General features: G+C 39.5%; 2 protein-coding genes across 5 annotated transcripts in view; one reads left to right on the forward strand and one right to left on the reverse strand.

Annotated features, from left to right (window-relative positions):
- TPMT (thiopurine S-methyltransferase) overlaps positions 1–24,128 on the reverse strand; it is a 71,776-nt gene extending 47,648 nt beyond the window's left edge. For 2 of the 4 annotated variants that reach the window (XM_072603939.1, XM_072603936.1), the window contains exons 1-6: positions 24,029–24,128; positions 20,486–20,669; positions 14,143–14,235; positions 12,465–12,597; positions 9,082–9,134; positions 8,220–8,294 (exon numbers count right to left, since the gene is read on the reverse strand). In XM_072603939.1, coding sequence (XP_072460040.1) covers positions 8,220–8,294; positions 9,082–9,134; positions 12,465–12,597; positions 14,143–14,235; positions 20,486–20,625 — 494 coding nt within the window. In that variant the 5' untranslated portion in view covers positions 20,626–20,669; positions 24,029–24,128. Of the gene's footprint in view, positions 1–8,219; positions 8,295–9,081; positions 9,135–12,464; positions 12,598–14,142; positions 14,236–20,485; positions 20,670–22,843; positions 22,934–23,850; positions 23,926–24,028 lie in introns of those variants that run through there. The other 2 variants (XM_072603938.1, XM_072603937.1) reach the window with 2 other exon arrangements.
- Positions 24,129–24,259: 131 nt separating this feature from the next.
- KDM1B (lysine demethylase 1B) overlaps positions 24,260–24,955 on the forward strand; it is a 50,129-nt gene continuing 49,433 nt past the window's right edge. Inside the window, exons 1-2 of the mRNA XM_072603934.1 lie at positions 24,260–24,404; positions 24,711–24,754. The gene's annotated coding sequence lies outside the window, so the exon portion shown is untranslated. The remainder of the gene's footprint in view (positions 24,405–24,710; positions 24,755–24,955) is intronic.

Genomic DNA, 24,955 nt, shown 5'->3' on the forward strand with positions numbered 1-24,955 from the left:
GGGAAATGACAACTCTTAGACGGACTAGGGGAAAACAGATATACCAGTATACTGTTGGGTGGAGCTATGAATTGCCCTACCCATTCTAGAAAGCAATTTGGAATTATACTGCCGAAGTTACTAAGCTGTATATACCCTTTGATTCAAGTATAATTCCAATAGGTTTATACTTCACATAGATCAAAAAGGGAAAGGTTAGTTAAGTGTACAAAAAAATATAGCAGCTCTTTAGCAACCAAGGGAATTTCCTCCTGTTGGGGAACAGTTAAACAAATTGTGGTACATGAATGCAATGGAATATTATTGTGTCACAAGAAATGACAAAATAGATAATTTCAAAGAAAACTGCAAAGGCCTATAAGCTGATGCAGAGTAGAATGAATAGAACTTGGAGAACAATTTATACAATGATTACAATATGCAATTTCAATATTATGACAGCATTAAGAGAAAAACTTTAAAAAGATTTTAGAATTTTAATCAACACCATGATAAATCATGCATTCAAAAGACTGAAAATGAGACATGCCATCACTTCCTGACAGACAGGTGTAGAAAGAGACATACATTTTTGGACATGGTCAGTCTGGGAAGTTGTTTAACCATGCAGCTATCTAATGAGGACTCTATTTTTTTATGTCTAAAAAAAATATGTTCAATGGGAGATCAGGAATAAAGGAGGGGACAATTAATGGAAGAAAAACAAAAAGGTATTTATACTATAACACACTTATTTCAATATAATTTACTTCTATGCTTCAGTGTGGCTCTGAATTAAAACGTAGGCAATGAACCACATTACCCAAAAAATACAGTGTATTATATTGCTACCAACAAAAACAAAAAACCTATTTCAATGCAATGTGTTAATAGGGTAGGACTGCCATTAAACTGTTATTGGAAATGAATATTTATTTTAAAAAGATGTCAAATGCATAGGATTTAAAATGGATACTACTTGTATTTTTATGTCACTGCATTTCGAAGAGACATGCTAGGCAATTAAAAAATAAAATATATAAAGGTAACCAAAACATTTGGAAGTGGATGCAAAAAAAGAAATTTTGATACAACAAAATTAAATTCAATATTCATGTAAACTCAAATTGCTTCATATAAGGTCCTTTATTAGTCATACATGAAGATATTCGTGTTTGTTTGTTAAATTCATAATAAAAAAAATTTTTAAGCTTGAAAAGAAAAGAAATTCAGTAGAGGATAGTCATATGAGATGAACCTGCAAAGAATGGATGGCATCTGACTCTGGCAGACAAACAAGTGTGAATTTTACTTGCTAGGCAACAGAGAGCCACCTAAGAGTTTGGAGTAGAGGAGTACCCTAAGGAAGATAAATCTAGCTACAGAATGAAAGGTGGTTTGGAGAACAAAGAGAGTGGAGGGCAGAAGTCCTGGGAAGAAGCAACTCAGATGGTCCAGGTATAGTAATGAATGAGGGACTGCCCCTAAAGCAGAGACAGTGGGAAAAAGAGAGGAAAGAAGAGACACAAGAGGTAATTAACTCAATAAGCTGACAAACTGATATTCTGCAACTTCATATCATGATTTCAAAAATGAGAAAAAATTTTTCTACTGTTTTATAATAAGAAATCTGTTAACTAACATTCAGCAAATGGACAAATTTTGGATATATTTCCAGAATAGAGTACTTGCAAACACAATGCATTAGGAAGACAATGGGTCTCTGTCACTCTTTTTTTTTTAATTTAACTTTTAACATTTATTTTCACAAAATTTTGGGTTACAAATTTTCTCCCCTTTTCTCCCCCCCCCCAAACCCAAGCATTCTAGTTGCCCCTGTGACCAATCTGCTCTCTCCTCTCTCCTCCCTCCCTGCCCTTGTCTCCGTCTTCTCTTTTGTTCTGTAGGGCCAGATAGGTTTCTTAACCCCTTAACCTGTATTTCTTATTTCCCAGTGGTAAGAACATTACATTTGATCCTAACACTTTGAGTTCCAACTTCTTTAGCTCCCTCCCTCTCCACCCCTTCCCCTTGGAAGACAAGCAATTCAATATAGGCCAAATCTGTGTAGTTTTGCAAATGATTTCCATACTAGTTGTGTTGTATGGGACTAACTATATTTCCCTCCATCCTATCCTGTCCCCCATTACTTCTATTCTCTTAAGATCCTTTCCCTCCCCATGAGTGTCGGCCTCGGATTGCATTCTCCTCCCCATGCCCTCCCCTCCATCCCCCCCCCCACCCTGCTTGTGCCCCTGTCCCCCACTCTCCTGTATTATGAGATAGGTTTTCCTATCAAAATGATTCCTTTCGTGGAATGTGATGAGAGTAGACCTTATGTTTTTCTCTTGCCTCCCCTCTTTATCCCTCCACTAATAAGTCTTTTGCTTGCCTCTTTTATGAGACATAGTTTGCCCCATTCAGCTTCTCCCTTTCTCCTCCCAATATTTCTCTCTCACTGCTTGATTTCATTTTTTTTTAAGATATGATCCCATCCTCTTCAAATCACTCTGTGCACTCTGTCTCTATGTATGTGTGCGTGTGTGCATGTGTGTGTGTGTAATCCCACCCAGTACCCAGATACTGAAATGTTTCAAGAGTTACAAATATTGTCTTTCCATGTAGGAATGTAAACAGTTCAACTTTAGTAAGTCCCTTATGACTTCTCTTTGCTGTTCACCTTTTCATGGTTCTCTTCATTCTTGTGTTAGAAAGTCAAATTTTCTTTCTAGCTCTGGTCTTTTCATCAAGAAAATTTGAAAATCCTCTATTTCATTGAAAGACCATTTCTTCTCCTGAAGTATTATACTCAGTTTTGCTGGGTAGGTGATTCTTGGTTTTAGTCCTAGTTCCTTTGACTTCTGGAATATCCTATTCCATTCCCTTCGATCCCTTAATGTAGAGGGTGCTAGATCTTGTGTTATCCTGATTGTATTTCCACAATATTTGAATTGTTTCTTTCTAGCTGCTTGCAATATTTTCTCTTTCACCTGGGAATTCTGGAATTTGGCCACAATGTTCCTAGGAGTTTCTCTTTTTGGATCTCTTTCATGCGGTGTTCTGCGGATTCCTTGAATATTTATTTTGCCCTCTGGTTCTAGAATCTCAGGGCAGTTTTCCTTGATAATTTCATGGAAGATGATGTCTAGGCTCTTCTTTTGATCATGGTTTTCAGGTAGTCCCAGAATTTTTACATTGTCTCTCCTGATTCTATTTTCCAGGTCAGTTGTTTTTCCAATAAGATATTTCACATTATCTTCCATTTTTCCAATCTTCTCACTATGTTCTGTGATATCTGTCTTTCTCATAAAGTCCTTAGCGTCCATCTGTACCATTCCAGTTTTGAAAGATCTATTTTCTTCAGTGAGCTTTTGAATCTCCTTTTCCATTTGGCTAATTCTGCTTTTGAAAGCATTCTTCTCCTCATTGGCTTTTTGAACCTCTTTTGCCAATTGAGTTAGGCTAGTTTTCAAGGTGTTAATTTCTTCAACATTTTTTTGGTTCTCCTTTAGCAGGGAGCTGATCTGCTTTTCATGCTTCTCTTTCATCCCTCTCATTTCTCTTCCCAGTTTTTCCTCCACCTCTCTAACTTGATTTTCAAAATTCTTTTTGAGCTCTTCCATGGCCTGAGCCCATTGGGTGGGCTGGGGCACAGAATCCTTGATTTCTGTGTCTTTGCCTGATGGTAAGCATTGTTCTTCCTCATCAGAAAGGAAGGGAGGAAGTGTCTTTTCTCCAAAAAAGTACCCTTCAATAGTTTTATTTCTTTTCCCTTTTCTGGGCATTCTCTCCAGCCAGTGGCTTGACCTCTGAATATTCTCCTCACACCTCACCTCCTGATCCTCCCAGCCAGCGTTTGGGGACTGAGATTCAAATGCTGCTTCCAGCCTTAGGGCTTTTGGCGGGGGCAGGGCTGCTATTCAGTGTGAGAATTAAGTTCAGATGGTCAGGTTGGGGCAGGGCCGCCTCTCAGGCTCAGTTCCCCCGGGGGGGGGGGGGGGGGGGTTATGCACAGACCTTCCACAATGGATCCAGGCTCCCGCCCACTTGGGGAGCCCCTGTCTGCAGCCGCCTCTCAGCTTCTATCTCCCGGGGGGGGGGGCCGAGCCATGGGGACACCCCCCTCCCCTCTCGACCTGCCAAAGAGACTCTCTCACCGACCCTCGTCACCTGTGGGTGGGGGGGCTTGTGCCGCCACTGGATATCCCGTCCCTGAAGCCTGCTCGGATCTGTACCTCTCGGAGCCCCGGCTGCCGCAGGTCTGGACTGGGCTCCGCGTCTGCAGCGCGACGGACCTTTTGTGAGAGGTTTGCAGGTCCCTCTGTGGGTGGAGGGACCCGTGTGGCCGCTGGAGATCCCGTCTCCGTAGCCCGCTCGGATCTTTTCCTCACGGTGTCGCGGCTGCTGCAGGGCTGCCCTCTGCTCCCAGTCCCGGCGCCCAGTCCACAGCGCGAAGGACCCCCTGCGAGAGGTTTGCAGGTCTCTCCGGAACAGAAATCTCCCTCGCTCCAATATTCCGTGGCCTCTGGGTGCAGAATTCGCCGTGAGTTACTCCCCTCTAGCCGTTCTGTGGGTTGTGGGTTCGGAGCTATGTGTATGTGCGTCTTTCTACTCCGCCATCTTGGCTCCGCCTCCTCTGTCACTCTTTAAATATTCCTTGATGACTTAAAGAGAACCTACAGGTACGGAAGGTCTCCTTTGCTATTTTGTTTTAATTAATGTAAGATTTTTATTACATTAAAGTTCCAAACTGTCTCCCTCCCTCCTCACCCTGCACTAGAAAAGGCCAGTTGATTTGAATATTCATAATACGCAGAATACATTAGTTGTTCAGCTTTTCTTTGAGAAGTGCTGTTGTTACTGTGTACAACATTCTCTTGGTTCTGCACATTTTACTCTTCATTATTTCATGCACGTCTTTCCATTTTTCCTAAAATTAACCTGCTCATCATTTGTTACAGCACAATATCCAGTCACAATCACATACCACAACTTGTTTAGCCATTCCCCAACTGATGGACATCCCCTTAATTTCCAATTCTTTGCCACCATAAGGAGAGCTGCTATAAATATTTTAGAGCGTGTAAGTTCTTTTCCTTTTTCTCTGATCACCTTGGAAAACAGATCGGTTTTGCTGGGTCACTTTTATAACTCTTTGGGCATAATTCCAGACTACTCTCCAAAATGGTTGGAGCAGTTCACAGTTCTGCCAACAGTGTATTTGCGTCCCAATTTTCTAACATCCCCTCCAACATTTGTCATTTCTTCCTTCTATTGTTTTAGCCAATCTGATAGGTGTGAGATGATATCTCAAAGTTGTTTTACTTTGCATTTCTCTGATCAATAATGATTTAAAACACTTTTTTATGACCATACATACCACTTTTTTTCCTTTATCAAAAAACTGCCTGTTCATATCCTTTGACCATTTATCAAAAGAGGAACAACTCATATTCTTATAAATTTGACAAAGTTCTTTATATATTTGAGATCAGACCTTTATCTGAAAAAATATCTATCAAATTTCCCCTCCCCCAATTTTCTGCTTCTAATCCTGGCTACACTGCTTTTATTTGTACAAAACCTTTTTAATTTAATGTAATCAAAATTATACACTATATCTCACAATGTTCTCTCTTATTTATTCATAAATTCTTCTCTAGTCCATAAGTCTGACAGATGAGATGTTACATGTTCTTCTAATTTACATATATCTTTGTTATTTTCTAGAGCAGTTGTGTCTTTGGCAGCAGGAAAACGGTTAGCTTTGTCAAGTTTACAGCAGGTCATCCTCTAGTTTCTTTAGAATTCTTTAGAATCAACTAGGAAATAATCCTTCAAATGTGAAGATGTGATTTCTTCCTAAAAGAGAATGTTTGTACTTCATTCTCTCCCTTTTCTCTCCTCAGCAACTTTCATAGCTGTTAAGTTCTACAGTCATACCGGTCATGGCCTTGACCATTAATGCTGTCCTATCATCTTGGAAAAGAAGAAGGAGTCTTGACAGCAGTGAGGAATTTTACTAATGCAATATATTTCTTTTTGTGTAGGCACAAAGGTTTCTTCTATTTCTTACTGATGTTTGAGTCAATAATTATAAGGAATAACTATAATCTACCCAAGAGAAGACCTCATGAAATCAAATATTTTATGTTTTTGCAAAGCATTTGGAGGCATTATGCACCATATAAATTGGTCACTATGAATGGATGGAAGAAGTAAGGGAGAAGTGCTTTGCTTTTAAAAAACAATATCAAAGCTTCAAAAAAACAGAGACACTGGTGGCCAGGGATTAGAGAAGCAATACTATTTGCTGTATGAAAATATTCTTCACTTTACAAAACACCCCTCTGCATGTTTTATTTTTTAAAATATCAGGCTACCCTCTTACACATCCATTAATTACATGACAGTGTCTTGGAAGAAAAGAAATGTAAAACAAAAATAGTAGGGTTCCCTTGCAATCGAAAGTTAACCATGAGATGGAACATTTTTGAAATTATAAACATATAGAAAACTATGATTCATTTACAAAATCGCTTTCATACGTTTTCAGAAATATAGCTACTGTCAGTGGGAAGATGAGTGAAGAAATGAACATAAGTAGCTAAGTCAGAAAGAGGATATGAGTTGGAGTGGAGGAAGATATGAGTTCAATTTCAGGCATGTTGAGGGAGGTGATGGTGGGAAACTAGTAGGAGCAACTGAAAAAAAGAAGCAACAGCTTTAGAGAGAGGATGGAGTAAGGACAGAGTTGGGAGCCACTCACATAGAGAAAAGCGTGAAGGCAAATTCCTGGGGAAATAAACTTAGGGCAGGTCCACATTTCAAACAGTGGAGAAGCAAGTCCTGAGCAAAGAGAGTATAGTATTACAAAAGCCAAGGGAGAAGATGGTTACATTAAAGCGGGCATAGCTAACAGCATTAAGTACTGCAGAGTTACCTATTTTCTAAAGCAGGTGTAGAAAGGCTTTATTTGTCAATTTTGCATATGTATATTATATTATATATGTATATTGTGTATATATACAAATAGTGTATAATATGTATAGTACTTGTCAATTCTGTACATGTATCGCAATAAAATTGCATTTATATTCAAATGTCTCATTTATTTCAAGTGACTTTCTATTCAATTAAGTCTGATTTAATGAGATTTTTGCTACATTACAATTTGGAGGTAATTAACATCTGGATAACAGGTCTCTGTGATATACACCCTAAGGGAATGTGTTGTAAATGTTTCTCTAGTAATTCTAAGAGGGCAGCCTGAAGGGTTTTTTAATACCCCAATTATAAATAGGAAGATAACTGTTACATCCAGGAAAAGAGAGAAAAAAAGGGTTTTTCTTTTTTTTGAAAAGGACATTTGATCAGTAGATAATCACGAGAAGAAAAACAGCAAAAACAGAGAAGGGAAGGCAGAAAGTAAGAAAATGATGAAGTAAACTTTTAAAAAAATTCTTTTCCAGTTGCTCAATCCAGCTGCAATTTGAAAATACAACTGTTACATTTTAATGATATTCTCACTTCCACATAGGTATAAATTTTCCCCAAAACTTTTCAAATCTGCAATCAATTTTCCTCTAAGAATGAAATTTTGTATAGTTTACTTAGAGATTCATTTTCTCACATAAACAGGGATAAACATCACATACACATAATATTGCTATCAATTAATTAACAAGAATTTCTTTAGCACTTACTATGTGCCAGGTATTATGACAGGATAAGATGGAAAACAATTAAAAATAATTTTAATAAGAATATTGTTAAATTACAGGTTTCTACTCAGAGGATATCTTTTAACTTTTCAAATTCAAATGTGGCAATAAATCCTACTACATCATGAAACATCAAACTTTTCTGAGCAACCATACCATATAATATCCCTTATTATATATCAAATTAAGGCTCAGTTAACATGATGAGAATTAGAACTTCAACTAAATGATACAATCATTGTTCACTATTATTTTGATGATCATAAGTATACAGATGGATATTAAACAGAAAATCTTACATAATATAACTTTTAATTATTATGTAGTCTCATGATTATGTTTTTCCTAATAAGAAAGTAATAATAAAAGCAAAACCATCAAAATCACAGCAAAGGATTTTTGAAAGCTAATAAAATCAAGATGATTCTATTTATTCCTAAATTATAAAGCTATAAAGCATGTTATTTAAAAATACTTCTGCGAATACATTTTTAAAAAGCAAATCAAAATACTAACCGTTCTCGGTCACCTGGATTAACAGCAACTAAGGCTCCTCTATCCCAAATCCTGTCAAACTTGCCAACATTGACCCTATGAGTAAAAAAAAATAAAAATTAACCTTTAATGGAAGGGGAAGAGTCTGTAAGTTATAACGAAGTTTATATTAGTGGAGGGCAATTCCACATCAGTAGTTCAATACATGGGTGAAATGACAGGTCCACTTCCTCCCACAAAGGATGCCACAGGGAAACAAGTCCAGAAAGATTGGCTTCTTTTCTCGTTTTAATGCTTTATTCTTGGGGCTAATGTTTGATTTCATGGTGGAGTTAATGGTAACCTGACTCCCGAATCACCTCTACCCTACATTAAAAGGATTGTGTAAAACCAGGGCAAAGATGAATGAACAAGGAAACTGCTATTCCTTTTTTTTAAAGGAGCAGTATCATCAACACCAGCATTCTCATGATTCGGGAACGTAAAGAAGGAAGCCTGCTGAAGGACAAGCTTGCTCCTCTTCCCCATATGAATGCAATTTAGGACTCTACAGGGAAGCTATGATGGGGAAGGGGAGGATCTCTTCCCTTCCTTCAACAATGAGTTCAATTTTGGTTAACAGATTCAGGGATTAGGTGGAAGAGACTGTACAACTCAGGATCACAGTAACTTTTTTTCCAAAGAAGGTTTTAAGTCAAAGGCAAAGGTATAACTAATTAGGTATAACAAGGACATCTGTACCTATAATGGAAAAATAAACCACATGGAATTAAAAATAAAGTTGATCCTCAGTGTGTGCTATAACAAATATTTAGCCCAGATGAAAAGACCCTACAAGTCTTCTTGCCAGGCATGCATTTTTAGACTCATAATTTATACCTACCCGGGAAGGTCAAAAATGCTGCAGCAGTATAGAGTGATATTCCCTGATGAACTCTGAAACAACAACATAAATTCAGAAATAAAAATACTTCATGGGTAGTCAGAGAAAGAGAGGAAGGTGAAAGTCCAGAAAAGTAGGTAGATAGACAGAGAATGATAAAAGAAATTAAAAAATTAAATCTCTACAATATAGTTTTATCATAATCTTTTACTAGTTCCTCATCTTAGCATAAAACATATTTGTCCTGGGTGTATTAAAAGATTAACTCACAGATACACATTAATCTAGGGAGATCATGATATATCATTCATTTCAGAATTTGCTACAGTTCTAGGGATGCTTGCTTTCTCCCCCAATATTGTGATTCTGTTAAGAATATAAAAAGGAATCTATTTACTGAAATCTTGAGATTTTTCTGAAATCTGTCACTGATATTATTATTCTAAGTCCCTTTTGGCTAATATAAGAGAATTTTCCTTAATACCTTCCATTTACCAAGTACTGGATATACAAAATATAAGATTTGTAAAGCACTTCACACTTATTATCTCATTTGTCCCTGGTCCAGTAGATAGAGCACTGAGCTTAGAGTCAGGAAGCCCTGAGTTCAAATCCAGTCTCAGACACTTACTAATTGAGTGACCCTGGGCAAGTCACTTAACCTCTGTTTATTTCAGTTTCTTCATCTGTAAAATGAGGATAATAACATTACCTACCTCACAAGGTTGTTGTAAGGATCAAATGAGGTAAGAACGCCCTGAGGACAGCGTCTGGAATATAGTAAGCTCTACATAAGTGTTAGCTATTATTATTATTGATGTTTACAACAAATCTAGGGGGTTACGTTATATAGGTATGACTACTTCCATCTGACAAAATGAAGAAAGTGAGTCTGAGTGAAATAATTTGCCCTGGTCCCAGAATTAGTATCAGGAATAGGATTTGAACTCCCTGAGTCCAATGCTCTTCTCACTGTACCATACTTCCTCTTAGCTGCCTGAAGAGACTCTTACTGGGGACTGAGTTTATCACATAAAGGTTGCTTCTGTTTCCCCAATATAGTTCCCTTTCTTCTAGGATGGCATCCTACCTGTATAGCAGGTTTCAGTCTTAGGAGTGCCTATTAGATTGGTCTAATCACTACTCCCATCTTTGGGTCATTACTTATAACTTGTGTGTCTGAAACCTACCACCTTCCAAGGAACAGCTTAAATCCCACCTATTCTGTAAGGCCTTCCTTGACTACTCAAGGACCCCAGTGATTTCTCCCTCCTCCAACTACAGATTTTACAAATCCATACTATGTTCTTGAGTAAGTAAGGAGGATTTTGTTAACCTTTTAGAGTTTAGTTTCTCAGGATCCATGGCCATGGCAATGTCTAGTTTCCAGGTGTCAGATAATAACTCCCAGAATAGCCCCAAGGATCCTGGATGGTAATTCCTAGAGTCATAGTAATAGTTCTACTGAAGCTATACCATGAGATATGGGATGACATGATGTGCTATTTACTATGCCTGCACAGAACAACAATTTTGCTAAAGTTAACCTGTGAGCTTAATGTTGGCAACATGCATTTTTTTTTGCCCTATAAAGTAAGTGGGCACCGGTCAATGAGGGGGGAACCAAATAGGAGAATCCATAGGGGAACCTATTTGGGATTTATGTAATGCACAGAGGAATGCATGTATCTGCCTCAACTGGTCCCCAGTGAGGCTTGAGGGAATTGAAGGGAGTGCAAGTTGTGTCTGTCTCAATTGACCCCCATCAAGATGTAGGGGTAGTTGCCACCCCTTTCTCACCCGCTCCTGCTAGAAGGGTGATGAGGGAATGCTGTAGGAGCTGGTGCTCCCATTATTAGCAACTCCCTTTGAGAAGACTGGACTAGAATAGAGTAAGATTATTAACCTCTCTAAAACTATCTATCTTCCTGTCCTTCCTGGCTGCCCAGATCAAGAGTGAAACTGCTAGAGGCTGGAGTCCAAAAACTCCAGTGCCTCCTGTGTGTTATCTGTGAAACACCCTGTCACTAATTACATACAGTCCAGTAAGGTTTTCATGTGTGTGGACCTTCCCTCAACTAGATTATAAACACTTTGAGTGTATATAAACCATGTTTTAATTTTTTTCTATTTCTACAGTGTCCAGCATATTACAGGGTTTCAATGAATATTCAACGTCCTTAGAAATAACCCAGTTCAACTCATCATTTTACAGAAAAGAAACCTGGATCCCAGACTTAGTCACACAGCAAGTGAGTAGTCAAGTCATGTCAATAAGCATTTATTAATAAGAATTTATTATTACTACACAGAAGCACTGGACTAAGTGCTAGACCACTGTACTAAATAGTTAAGCTGGTAGTAGAACTTAGATCTTGCAACTTTTAGTCCTAAAATATACTCACTACCTCATGTTTTCACAGGATCAAGGGAGAATAAATTTAGAGCTAGAAGGCCCCTTAAAGGCCAGTGAGTCTAAAACCCTTATTTTACAAAAAAGGAAACTGAGGCTAAGAGAAATTAAAGGACTTGCCTAGGGTCACACAGCTAGTATGTGACTTATGTAGAATTTGAACTAATGACTCTCCTCCTCTGGTCTACCTAAATAATGACCTTTAATTATTTTTTGTTTGACTGATAAATTAGGTGGGTAGGGTAGTACATTGTCCCATCAGCTAGAGGATGATTCCTGTCTATTCTGGGGTCATAGGATCAAAGATTTAGAAGTGCTTTAGGGATTTTTTAGTTAATGCTATCTCCTCATTTTACGGATAAGGAAGTTGAGGTCCAAAGAGTTTCAGTGACTTGCTCAGGATTTCAGAGGTAGTAATTGGTAGCACTTTTCCATAGTTCTACCTTTCATGGGAGGAGAAATTGGGCACTGGTGATACACAGCATCTATAAGACAGGAAGACAAGTGAAGTCATCTCTACCAGGAAGTTGCATTAGGGTATTGTTGCTTCTGAAATACAGGAGAAGAATGTACACTAATATCCCATGCCACATTCAGCTCTGAATAAAAACTGACTAAAGATATGTCTTGACTCTGGGTGAGGGGGCTGTGGCATCAGCAATCTGATTCAGATATGTGGCAAAGAGCACTGGACTCCTAAGCTCAATGATCACCAGTGGATTGGGCCTAGAAAAGTTTCAAGGTTTCTTCCTAAAAACTCATTTTTAATGAATAATGAATACTGAGAAGCCTGAGATTGTTGAGTCAAAAGTGTATGAGTGTGTTTATGTAATCATCAGAGAAGCTTCAAAATTATGCTTCCTTTCATTCTTGCCATTCATATATAACTTGGGGCTTGGAAAATGCTTAAATTGTATAAACTTTTTAGAAAGATAGGCAAATATTTATGTAAAAATCAGACAAAACAAACCTTAAATACTTTGGCTCCTGAAATTCGTGCAACTGGTTCTTCTGAGTAAGACAGATTCTGCTCAGTAAAAAATTCCCGTATGGCCAGTTCACTGATTTCAACTCCAACTATACTATGACCCAGGTCAGCAAACCTGTGGAAACAGGAATTAATTTAATTTAATTCCATTATTAATGGAATTAAACATTAATAGTTTAATGCTAAACAGCATTAATAGTATTTATTTTCTAGTTGTTTTGATTGGGGTTTGATCAGATCACTGATTCCCTGAGTAGAGAGAAAATGCCAGATGAGCTAAATTCCTTCTACAAATGCAGTACAGCCCTTGTTCATCAATATAATTTCTTCAAAATTTGCATTAGAACTCTCAATCTGATTTTAAATGACACTGAGCTGAAATCTACCTTTTCTCAAAGGTCCATATGTTCAGACTCATCAGATTTTGTGTATGACCAGTGTCAACATTGAACACAATGGTTATTTGCATACATTTAACAAGAAATTGCCAAGAAATAATGAAAAGCTAAATTTATGTATCCTTGAAGATGGAAAGGAATTATGCATATTAAGTCTTAAAACATTCACTGATTTAATGTGTAGGCTCGAGTTGAATAGTCTCAAGTTTCAAAAGATATTTTGTATTAGAAACTCTATATTGTTTGCTTTTGACAAACACACATTTTATAAAACATTTTTTCATTTATTTACAAGACTCAATCCAACGTGTATATGCAGAAAATGAATACTTGTTGTGGTCATCTCTGTAACAACAAATAGTACACATGTGGTGGGCCTTCTCCCTACATGGGATATAATAGCAGCTTTAAGTCAGGTAAATAAAAAACCCTATATCCTTATATTTATACAAAGGTATTTTTCTTGATACACAGTAGTCTTCCCACCATGAGCAAAGCATTAACTTTTAAGATCTTAGTATCATGTTATCATAGAGTTTGTTCTGACATTGAACAATTAATATATTTTGCACATAACTTTCAATGAGTTTCTGCCTCCTGGTTAACTCAGCATCGTTAAAATAATGGAATTAAATCCTAAGTAGGTCCCTTAGATCTTCTCTGTCTCATAAATATATGCTGCTATTGTAACAGTGTGGTTAGATCAATGTAAAATCTGCTACTAGAAACAAGTCTAAGCATTTGCATTATTGGTTTGTAGTATTAACCCGTCACAAGACATGCAGCACTTTAGGATAACAGTTTTAGAGTGAAAAGAGATCTTAATGATGATCCAGCCAAACTCTCTAATTCTAAAGACAAGTACACTGAGGCCCAGAGAGGATAAGGTAACTATGGAAAAATGTGGCAGATTCAAACCCAGTTGTTATGACTCCAAATCCAGTCTGCTTTCTACTCTCCTAAGATGCCTCTGTGACATGTCTCTCCTGGTTCTGAAGTACTTCTTTTTGCTTATGAGTAAATTACAAAAATGCTGTGCTACAAGCTACAACCATCTCCCTACCCTTTCAGTCTAGGAATATAACTTCATGCTATGTCTTAATTTAAAAAATTCCTCTATAACTAAGTACTCTAAAATCTTAAAGAAATCTTTAAAATGAGGTATTACCCATATATATTTCTTACATGTCATTTTTAAATTGTGTGAAGAATCCATTATACTATCACTGAAAGAAAAATTACTAGTATGTATCTGTTCCTACCATTTCATTTCAACTGCTTTTCCGCAAAGAGGGAAAAATACTCTAAGTCCACTTCTGCCAGTAAGAAATGTATTCATGTGTTTCCTTAATAACCTGGAAGGGAGAAGAAATGAACAAAATATATTAACCACTTTTAAAAATAATTCATTATAACAGCAAAGGCCCAACACTGCCTCAACAGTGCACTCTTTTATACTTCTTTATTAGCAAAATTAAAAATAATAACAAAATCCCGCAATCCTAATTTGGAATTAAAAAGCAGTGAAGCTAGTTTGCTAAAATCTTGGATCTCCCTGAGATTTGAAGGCTAACCTTGGGTTAGGTAGATTGCAGACTGAATCATTTTTTCAGTCACAATTACTCTCCAAGATCATCTGTTAAATGGTAGAGTAGCTACTCTCTACATTGTAACTATAGATTTTAGAAAGAAAAGATATGGAAAAGTGAATACTTATAACTCTTATTTGCCTCTGCAATTTAGTCACCTGATAATTGCTTCTGCTCTGTTGAGTTTCCTATGCTGCTAAGGTAATGGTTTCCCAAAATATGTACTCAGATTTTAAGAAATACTTAGTAAATACCATGAAAGATTGTAGAGAAATTATCACTGATAATATAATCCCTGAATCTAAGTCTTTCAATCACATCCTTCTCAGTCTCTCAGATGCATTTTATACACACACGGCAAGATGGTGCAGTGAAAGAATGGGAAGGAGTGCCTACTATGTGACAGGTAGACAGTTAGGTGGTACAGTGCATAGAGTGCCAGGCCTGGAGTTAGGAAGGCCTGAGTTCAAATGTGACCTCAGAAACTAGCTGTGGCCCTGGACAGGTCATTTATCCCAGTTTGCCTCAGTTTCCTCATCTGTAAAATGGGGGATATAATCATACCTAACCCCAAAGGGCTGTTGTGAAGATCAGCGAGATAATAACTATAAAGCACAGGGTCTGGCACATAGGTAACACTATATAAATATTAGCTACTACTACGATCATTATTATCTCTCCTGCCCTTTGTAGTGAAATTCCTCAAAAAGGCCGTTCATAATAGATGCCTCCACTTTCTCTTCTCTCACTCTCTTAACCCCTTACACTCTGGCTTCTGACCTTATCATTCCACTGAAAAGGCTCTCTCCAAAGTTACTAATAATTATTAAATTGCCAGTCTAATGGCCTTTTCTCCATCCTCCTTTTCCATGACCACTCTTCAGCCTTTGATGCTGTTATCATCTTCTTCTTGATGCTATCGTCTCTCTAGGTTTCCAGGACACCATTCTCTCCTGGTTTTTCTCCTACCTATCTGACCACCCTTTCTCAGTCTCCTTTGCTGGATGCTCCTCCAGATCACAGTCTCTGAACCTCAGGGTTTTGTTCTGGTCTGTCTTCTACTTTCCCACTATATTTGGTAATCTCACCATCTCTATGCTAATGATTCTCAAATTTACCTATCCTGCCCCAGTTCCTCTGCTGCCCTCCAATTTCACATTTCCAACGGCCTTTCAGACATCTCAAACTGGATGTTCAATAGGTATTTTAAATTCAGTATGTCCAAAATGGAAATAATTATTCCTCCCACCCCAAACCTCCCCTCTACCTCCTACTTTCCTTTTTACTCCCAACACCATCCTCTCCAGTCCCTCAGGCTAACAACCCTCAACTCCTTACTATCTTTTAACCCATCCCACTCCCCTATTCAATCTATTGCAAAGGCCTGCTGATTTTGCCTTTCCAACATCTCTCTATTAGTCCCCCTTTTCTCCTCTGACACTGCCACCACTCTAGAGCAGACCCTCATCACCTCACACCTGGATTATTGTAACAGCCTGCTGGTGGGTCTGTCAAGTTTCTCCCCATTCCAATCCATTTTTAAGGAAAATACATGATTTTCCTAAAATGCAAGTCCAATCATGTCACACACACTCACACACACACACACACACACACACACACACACACACACACACACTCTCTCTCTCTCTCTCTCTCTCTCTCTCTTTTTCTCTCTCTCTCTCTCAACTCCAGGGGCTTCCTACTGTCTCTAGAAACAAATATAAAATCCTCTGTTTAGCATTCAAAACTTAGCTTCCTCCTCCCTTTCTAATCTTCTTACACCATGTTCCCCAACATGCATTCTCTAAACTAGTGACACTGGCCTCCTGGGTGTTTCAAGAATAAGACATTCCATCTCTCAGCTCTGAGCATTTTCTTTGCTTCTCCCCCATATTTGGAAAACTCTCTCTCTTCTAGTCTGAACTCTGACCTCCCTGACTTTAAGTACCAATTAAAATCCCACCTTCTACAGGAAGCCTCCCTCAGCCTCTCTTAATTCTAGTGCCTTCCTTCTGTTAATTATTTTCAATTTATTCTGCATATAGTTTGTTTTGTATATATTTGTTTTCCTGTCATCTCCCCAATTAGACTGTAAGCTCCTTGGAGGCAGGGACTGTCTTATACCTCTTTTTATATGCCCAGTGCTTAGCACTGTGCCTGCCACACAGTAGGCTCTTAATAAATGTTTACTGATTAACATCATCAACTCCCAAGGACTAAATGATCATTTCTATGCAGATGACATAGATATACAGATATCTTGCTTGAGAGTCTCTCCTGGGTTCCAGTTGTACAAAACCAACTACCTGTTTGGCACTTCAAACTGGCAGTTCTAGAGACATCTCAAACTCAACATATACAAAATAGAACCCACTGTCTTTCCCCTCAAGCCCCTGTAACAAATTTCCCCATGTCCATCAAGGATACCACCATTCTTCCAATCTCCTAGGTTTTTAACCTCAATGCTTTCCTCAGTTCCTCTCACCCCTCATATCCAATCAGTTGCCAAATCTTGCTGTTTCTACTTCCACAATAACTCTTGTTCCTTAGTTCAGGCCCTTGTCATAAGAAGCAGTGTGGCACAGTGGGCAGGGCAGACAACTTGGGAGTCAGAAAGACCTGGGCTCAAAATTTCACCTCAGACTCTTATAAGTTGTGTGACTCTGGGTACAACATTTCCCTTCTCTCTACCTTAGTTTCCTTATCTCTGAAATGAAATGTTGGATTAGATAGCCTTTAAGATTCCTGCTAGCTTTAAATCTATGATCTATGTAATTGTCTTCCCTAGAATAATACACCACATTAACCACACTTCATCAAGAGTTTAACATATTAAATCCATCTTTCACATAACTGCCAAAATGATTTTCCTTACACCGAGATCTATGTCATTCCCTTACTCAAAAAACTAATGACTTTTGTCTCTAGTATAAAAAATAAATTTCTCTATTTGGCTTTTAGAGGCCTTCTCAATTTGACCTCAGTTTATTACTTCCTATTCCACCCTCTGTGGTTCAGCCAAAGTGGTTGGTAACTTGCTCACACAACGGTCCCTCTCCTATCTTTGTACCTTTGATGCAGTGCATCTCCTATGCTGATAACACATTTGCTTATTCTCACTTCCTCCTCTGAGAAATCCTCACTTTTTTTCAAGATGCAGCCTAAGCACCACCTTCTACATGAAGTCTTTCCTGATGCTAGAGCCCTCCCTTCCTACGTATCCTCTATTTACTTTGTATATATTTCTAGTTCATACATCCATAAATGCATACATATATTCATATAGAATCAAATAAATAAGTAATCAGTTCTCTCCCTTGATATAATGTAATCTCCTTGAGAGAATACAGATTGCTTCATTTTTTGTTTTTGTATCTTCTGCACCCACCACAGTTTTTGGTAGATAGCAGATAAGTAATAAATGCTTCTTGATTGAAGTGGGCAAAGGATCTGTTACTGAGTCACCCCTTCTTTAGTGATACATAGATCCCCTACAGCGGCTCTTTTAGTAGGTGCTTATACACAGGGCTACTATTAGGAATGATTTCTGGGATGACTCACCAGTTAATATAAAGAAGAGTAAGAAACCCTGAGGATCTGTCATTTGTTTGAAATAAGGGGTGCAAAATACCCACTTGTCCTCTTCCTGTTCCCTAAATATTTGTATCCCCTAAGGCTATGTTCTGAGACCTCTCATCTTCTCTAACTCTACTTTCTTCCTTGGTGATCTTATCTACTCCTACAATTCAATTACCAGTCTCTGCAGATGACTCCCAAATCTGTGTATCCAGCCATACTCTTTCTCCTGAACTACAGTTCCACATCTCCAAATGCTTGCTGTACATGAACCTGGATGTTTTACTGATACTTTAATCTTAATGTACACACACACGCACACATGCACACACACGCACGCGCACTCACACGCACACGCACACACACACACACACACACACAACTAAATTCCTCAGCTTTCTCCTTAGCCTCGTCTCTGCTCCCAATTTTCGATTTGTTGATTTCATCCTTGAAGATTTCATCCTCACCAAGGCCTGCATATCTGAAGTCCTTTCCCCACCTACCACATTTAGCGGGTTAACAAATCCTAGTAATTTTACTTCCACAATATCTCCTATGTCTGTCCTCTCCTCTCTGTTGGCATTGTAACCACCTTAGTTCCAGGTCTCATTATGTCTCACCTGGACTGCTGTAAATGATCTTTTAAATGGCCTCCCTACTTCCAACCTCTTCCATCTCTAGCTATTCTTCACAGGGTCAAGTTCACCTAGGAGTACTATCATTTACCTCTATTTCAGTAACTTACCCACAAAGATAGAACAATAAATTAAATGTTCAAATGCTTTGCTGAAATCTTGGTAAAGTAGATCTACAGCATTCCCCGATCTTTCAACTAAGACATGATCTGTGGGAAACAAGGAAGCTCTGTTTCCAGAGTTCTGGGTGATGGATTGTAACCTAGCACGGTCAGGTAAGGGTCAGAAACTTGTGTCCAGGCTTGTTCAGCTGTTTGAGGGGAAACTTATCAGAGAGGAGAACATGAAGTCACATGGCCAGGAAATGGTGGTGCACTGAGTTCAAAATTCAGAACAGTATAAGAAGCTTCCATTATCCCAAATGTATTATAATTTCCCTGTAACCTTACTGGAAACTAATTGTTCATTCAAGGGAATGAATGTAGAAGGCAAACCCTCCTGTGAATTCTATTTTAATAAATTTTCTTTGATACCCTTTTGTGTGTCAAATGCATCTCTAACAATCCCATCAAAAAAAGAAAAAGTTAATCAGGCATGATTACCTTAGAACTACAGATTTAGGGTTGGAAGGGAACCTAGAGGCCATCTAGGATTAGAGATCAGAGATTTATTTAGAGTCAGAGGTAACCCTACAGGTCATCTATTCCAGTTCCCTTTTTTGCAGATGAAGTTACTGATGCTAAACAGACTGATCTCAAAATCATATAGGTAGCAAGTTGTAGGGCTCTATTTCAACCTGAGGTCTTGAGTCCAAATGAAGGTCTCTTTCTACTATATCACATGGTTAAGAAAATTAATTTTTATAGGGTATAGCTATGACCATATCACCCTACTGCTAAAAACAACAACAATAACAAAACTTCATTGGTTTTCTGTTGCTATAGGATAAAGTACTGTCTTCTCAGCCTTGTATTTAAGGCCTACTACAGAGTCCAACCTACCTTTCCAGCCTGATTTCATGTAACTCATAGATCAAAGATTTTGCAGCTGGAAAAGCCCTATGAGATCAGCAAATGCAATCTTTTCATATTTTAGAAGAAAAAACTGAGGCAAAGAGAGATTAAGATAACAACGGTCACAAAGGTATTAAGTGGCAGAGCCAAAATTTGAACCCAGACTGGTTTATACAAACTGAAAAAAGTCTCTCCCTCCTGAAATTTTGCTGGTATTTCATCTAGACCTGTCTTTTGCCTCTCTCACTGCCTACCTTATCTTATGCTTAAACAGGCTTTAATTATTATCATATGTGTGGACCCCCAAAAAAGTATACCATTCTCCCATTCATTGTCTAATTTCATAGTCACAATAACTCTAAGAAGTAGTTATTCTTCTCAAGTATTTTGAAAATTTACAGGTGAAGAAACTGAGGTCAAAGAAATAAATCATTAGCTCAAGGACATAGAGCTAGTAACTGGTGAGGGATGGGAATCAAACCCAAGTTTTCTGGGGTCTTCCAGTTCTTTCATTCCTCTAGCTGCCTACTCTTGGTGATTGCTTGGTTAAAGTTCCTAAATTTAAACAGAGGAAATCAAAGCCAATACAATAGTGCTGGTTGTATGAAGTGTGGTTTTTCTTTTAAGGAAACAAGGCATGCATTTTATGCTTTCATGCAGCACAGGTTTATTGTCTCTTCTAACGTATGTAAAACGATTCCCAGGGCTGTGCAATGGGAATCTAATAATGATGATAATAATAACACCAATTTAGCATTTCTTTGTTGAATAAAACAATGAGTTTCTTACTTATTTCCTTCTTCTTGATGAAATCCAATATCATGCGTCTCCCACTTTTGATGCCAATATTCAAGAGTTAGGGCATTGTCTTGCTGTTCTCCAAGGACAGAGTGATCTTTGACTCCTGCTACAGCTGTTGAACCATCCATGATTTCTGGGCAAGTACTTTTTACAAATCAGGAATTTCTTATGTCTAAATGAAAGGCATTGATACTTCTGTCAGTTAAATGTACCAAAATGTTGTTATCCAATTTTAGCTCTGGTAGTAAGAATTTTTTTTTACTTTAAGTCAATTTTATTACTGCTATCTTATTTTTACATTGCCTAAATTTCCTCTTACATGCTTTCCTGCCAGAGAGCTATCCCTTATAGGATTTTTAAAAATAAGGACTAAAGAAATAAAGAAAAAAGAGATAAAATTCAATAAGATAAATCAACAAAAAAATTGGACACTATATGTAATGTTCCCACTTTGCAAAAGAATAGAGGGAGGTAAGACATTTTTGATGTCCTAAAAGTGCCACTGTTTTTGAAAAGTGAGACAATTAAAGTAAAATGACAAACAATTTTCCTTTTTTTGTGGATTACATTTTAATTTTTTAAAATTAATTTATTTGCTTTCAGTTTTCAACAATCACTTCCATAAGTCTTAAATTTTCTTCCCCTCCTCCCTGAGACAGCTTGCAATCTTACATGGGTTCTACACATTACATTCTTATTAAACTCTTTTTCCCATTAGTCATATTGCATAGAAGAATTAAAAGTAACGGGAGAAACCATGAGAAAAACCAAAGCAAACACAAAACATAACACAACAGAAAACAGTCTGCTTCATTCTGCATTCCAAGTCCATAGTTCTTTCTCTGGATGTGGATGGCATTTTGCCTCGAGTCCTTTGGGAATGTTTTAGGTCCTTGCATTGCTGTGAAGGGTTAAGTCTATCAGAAAGAGTCCTTGCATAATGTGGCTGTTACTGTGCATAATGTTCTCCTGGTTCTGCTTATTTCACTCAGCATCAGTTCATATATATGTCTTTCCAGATGTTTCTGAAGTCCGACTGTTCGTCATTTTTTATAGCACAATAGTATCCTTTACATTCATATACCACAACTTGTTCAGCCATTCCCCAATTGATGGGCATTCCCTCAATTTCTAAACAATTTTTTTAACCTAAATATACAGGTATGCTTCATTTTATGCAATAGATGTTTTCTACTGCTGAGTCATAGAGAATTTGATTTTTTTTATAAGCAAATATCCTATTTTAAGCATTTCAGTCATGTATGACTATGTGTGATCCCATTTGGGGTTTTCCTAGCAAAGATGCTGGGTTTGCCATTTCCTTCTCCAGCTCATGAGGAAACTGAGGCAAATAGGGTTAAGTGAACTGCCCAGAGTCACACAGCTAGTAAATGTCTAAAACCACATTTGAACTCAGGTCTTCCTGACTCCAGGCTTGGCACTCTATCTACTGTGCCACCTCGTATTTTAAATATACTAGAAAAGCTTGCTATTTAAAAGAGTAAATGCATTTGTAATATGAATTGACTGTACCTTCATTTATCTATTAGTTTGGATTTCACATATCTGATTTTCTTAAATGAATGTACCCATTATTACAAGAGGCAAAAATATATCTTTGGTTGCAGAAGAAAATATGATCAGACAATTTGTCCAGGCACTAATAAGTTCTTTAATACCCCCAAAAAACTACTATTTATGGCAGATTATCACTATTTTAGTATACAAAGGACAGTACTATTTTTGGTCTACATCTAAAACTTTTCAGTTCATTAGTAAAACAAATATAGATGAATTGGGGTTCTACTACCATGCTATTATTGCTATGACTAGCATTTTCAATGCAATTCTGCATCAGTGATTTGTGATTTATAACAATGACAAGCCTTAATTTTCCATAGGACGTTCTAATTTCTGCAGCAAAATTTAGGTTTTAGTTTTCTTAAAACTCAAGGATTAAGAGCCTCTCACCAGAAATCAGAAGTAATTTGGCAGTAGTTTTGGGACAATTCTGTAAAGTGAGCTGAGATAAACTGATTGTATAAGTATAAAACAGCACAATAAAAAAAGATTTTTGTAATTCTGATTTACCTTTGCTACTTTAGGTCCATTTCAGATTATATGGAACTTCTTCGCCATATTTAACCTATTAGGATCACAAGTTCAGAGCTAACTGTGATTGTATGGGTGACCTTGTCCAACTCCCTCATTTTATAGAGGAGACTAAAGCCCAGAGAAGTAATTTGTCCAAGATCACACAGAGGTACTCTGACTTCAAACCAGCTCCTTTCTTCAATGGACCAGCTACCTTTATTTAAAAAAGAAAGACAACAGAGAAAGTCTAACCTTTTAATCCATGGTCCGGTTAAAAGGCGTTCTCCTGGTATATATTAACCTTCTTCAAGCTGCAGAAAAAAAGAGGCCCACAGAAAGCTTCCCCTGAGGACCTCCTCAAAAACTGACTTTCAGGGTTTTAAAAACCAAGGTTTAAATTCCAGGTCCTGAATCAAAACTGTGGGAGCAACTAACAACCTACTACACCACTTTGCTCCCCTCATACCCTTGGGGTATTCCTCAAATAGTTCACCCAGGCAGTCCGAGTTCAAAGGTTAGAGTGCTAGGCCTGCAAACAAGAAGACAAAAATAAAATCCTAATTTGAATCCTACCTCGAACCTTCTGTGTGCCCCTGGGCAAGTCATTAAAAAAAAAAATCTCTGCCTCAGTTTCCTCAACTGTAAAATGGGGATAACGCCCTACTTCAGAGGGTTGTTGGGAGGATCAAATGAGGCTTAGTATAGTAGATAAATGCTTATTCCCTCCCTCTTTTTTTAAAGCAGTACCATAAAAAAGTGGTTTGTGGGGTTGGCGAACGGTTACAGCCATCTATAAAAATACAAAGTAACTATCGTATACGTACAATAACAGTAACACTTCAATACCGTATTGTTACTGCTCTGTCAGTAGCTTGGGGGGAGGGGGCAGGTGTGCACTTCACACAGTGCATGCAACTTTTCCTGGTCACTGTGCTACTTAATGTTTCTTTCTGTCCTCCCCCGCCTGTTTTTAAAGAATAATAGCTAACTGGAGTAAGAGTTTTCTTGGACCAAAGTGTAAAGGTGAAAGTTTAAGTATGCGTTGAGAATGGTGGAAGTTGAAGGTTTCACCTTTTTTTCCCCTAGCTTCCACTAAAACAGCTGGCCTAACCCGAATGCGCAAGTCCGTAGGTCATTCTGGCCTCTAAACATCAGCAGGTCCGCCGCGCTCCGGGCCAAGGACGGGGGGGGGGGGGGGGGGGGGGGGGGGGGGGGGGGGGGGGGGGCCCGCAGCACGTGTGCTGGCCGGGCTGCCTCACCAGTGTTCTCAGACACGCAGCGATCCTCAGCAGAGGGAGGCGGGGCCAGAGCCTCCGGGCCTCGGTTCATCCATTTGTAAAAAGCGAGTTCGCGAACCCCAAGGCTCCCTCGTGCCGCGCCCCCGGCTGGGGGATGGGGTGGGGTGGGGGGGGTGTAGGGGGGTGGGGAGTCACTCACAGTGTCACCGCTTCCGCACGCCTGCCGGACACATGCACACCTTCCAGGTCTCCGTCCGCCGCACTCCCGGCGCTCCGGCCCAGCCTCCCTGCGGTAGACCCCGCCCCTCTTCCCTCCCCCTCTCTCCGGGTCTAAGCTGCGCCGGCGGAAATAGCCGGGGCGGGGCGGCCGGGGCGGAGGCGGGTCCCCAGCCCCTCCCCAGCTCCGCCCCCCCCGGGTCACGGCGTGACAGGGGCGGAAGCAGCGGCGCCGCGGCGGCCGGCGGCTGAGCGCAGGCTGCCCCTCGCTCCCTGCGCCGATTCTCGGCTTGTCCGGTCCGGCGCGCGCGGCGCGCGGCTCCCGGGAAGATTCGGGGGGCTCTTGCTGGCGCTCAGAGGTTGGAGGCGCGCGGCTGCGCTGGGGCGGGGGCGGCGGGCGACTTGGGGTGACAGCGCCCGCACAAAGCGGCTCGGCTGGGCGCAGGCCCCCCTTGTTCCCCCTTGGCACCCTCTGCCACCAGGAGAATCGGGCTGGGAAGTGGGGAGGTCCGGAGACTCTTAGGGGGCGTGGGGGTGGCGTAGGGTGTGGCGGGGTGCGGTGCGGTGCGGGCTCCGGAGCGCAGTTGTGGGTGAGGAGGGAATGCACCGGCTGGCTGGGGGTGCTCCTGCCCCATCCTTTACAGCCCTTCCTTTTTCTTCTGCAGCCGCTTCTGCTCACTACGACTCGCCGCACCAGCTCGGTGCAAAGGTGAGAGGCAGCGCGTTCGTGTTCCTTCCCTGCCCTGGAGAGAAAGGGAGGGAGAAAGAGGAAGGAAAGCCAGCGTGCCAGGAGGCGCTGCTGCTGCCGCCGCTGCCCCTGCCCCTGCTGCTGCCGCTGCGGCTGGCACGGGGGCCCAGGAGCTCTTCGGGCTTTCGTTGCTGCTGTCAGAGCTCTGTCACTCGGGGGTGG

Source organism: Notamacropus eugenii, chromosome 4 (genome assembly GCF_028372415.1).
Source record: "Notamacropus eugenii isolate mMacEug1 chromosome 4, mMacEug1.pri_v2, whole genome shotgun sequence".
Taxonomy (NCBI): domain Eukaryota; kingdom Metazoa; phylum Chordata; class Mammalia; order Diprotodontia; family Macropodidae; genus Notamacropus; species Notamacropus eugenii.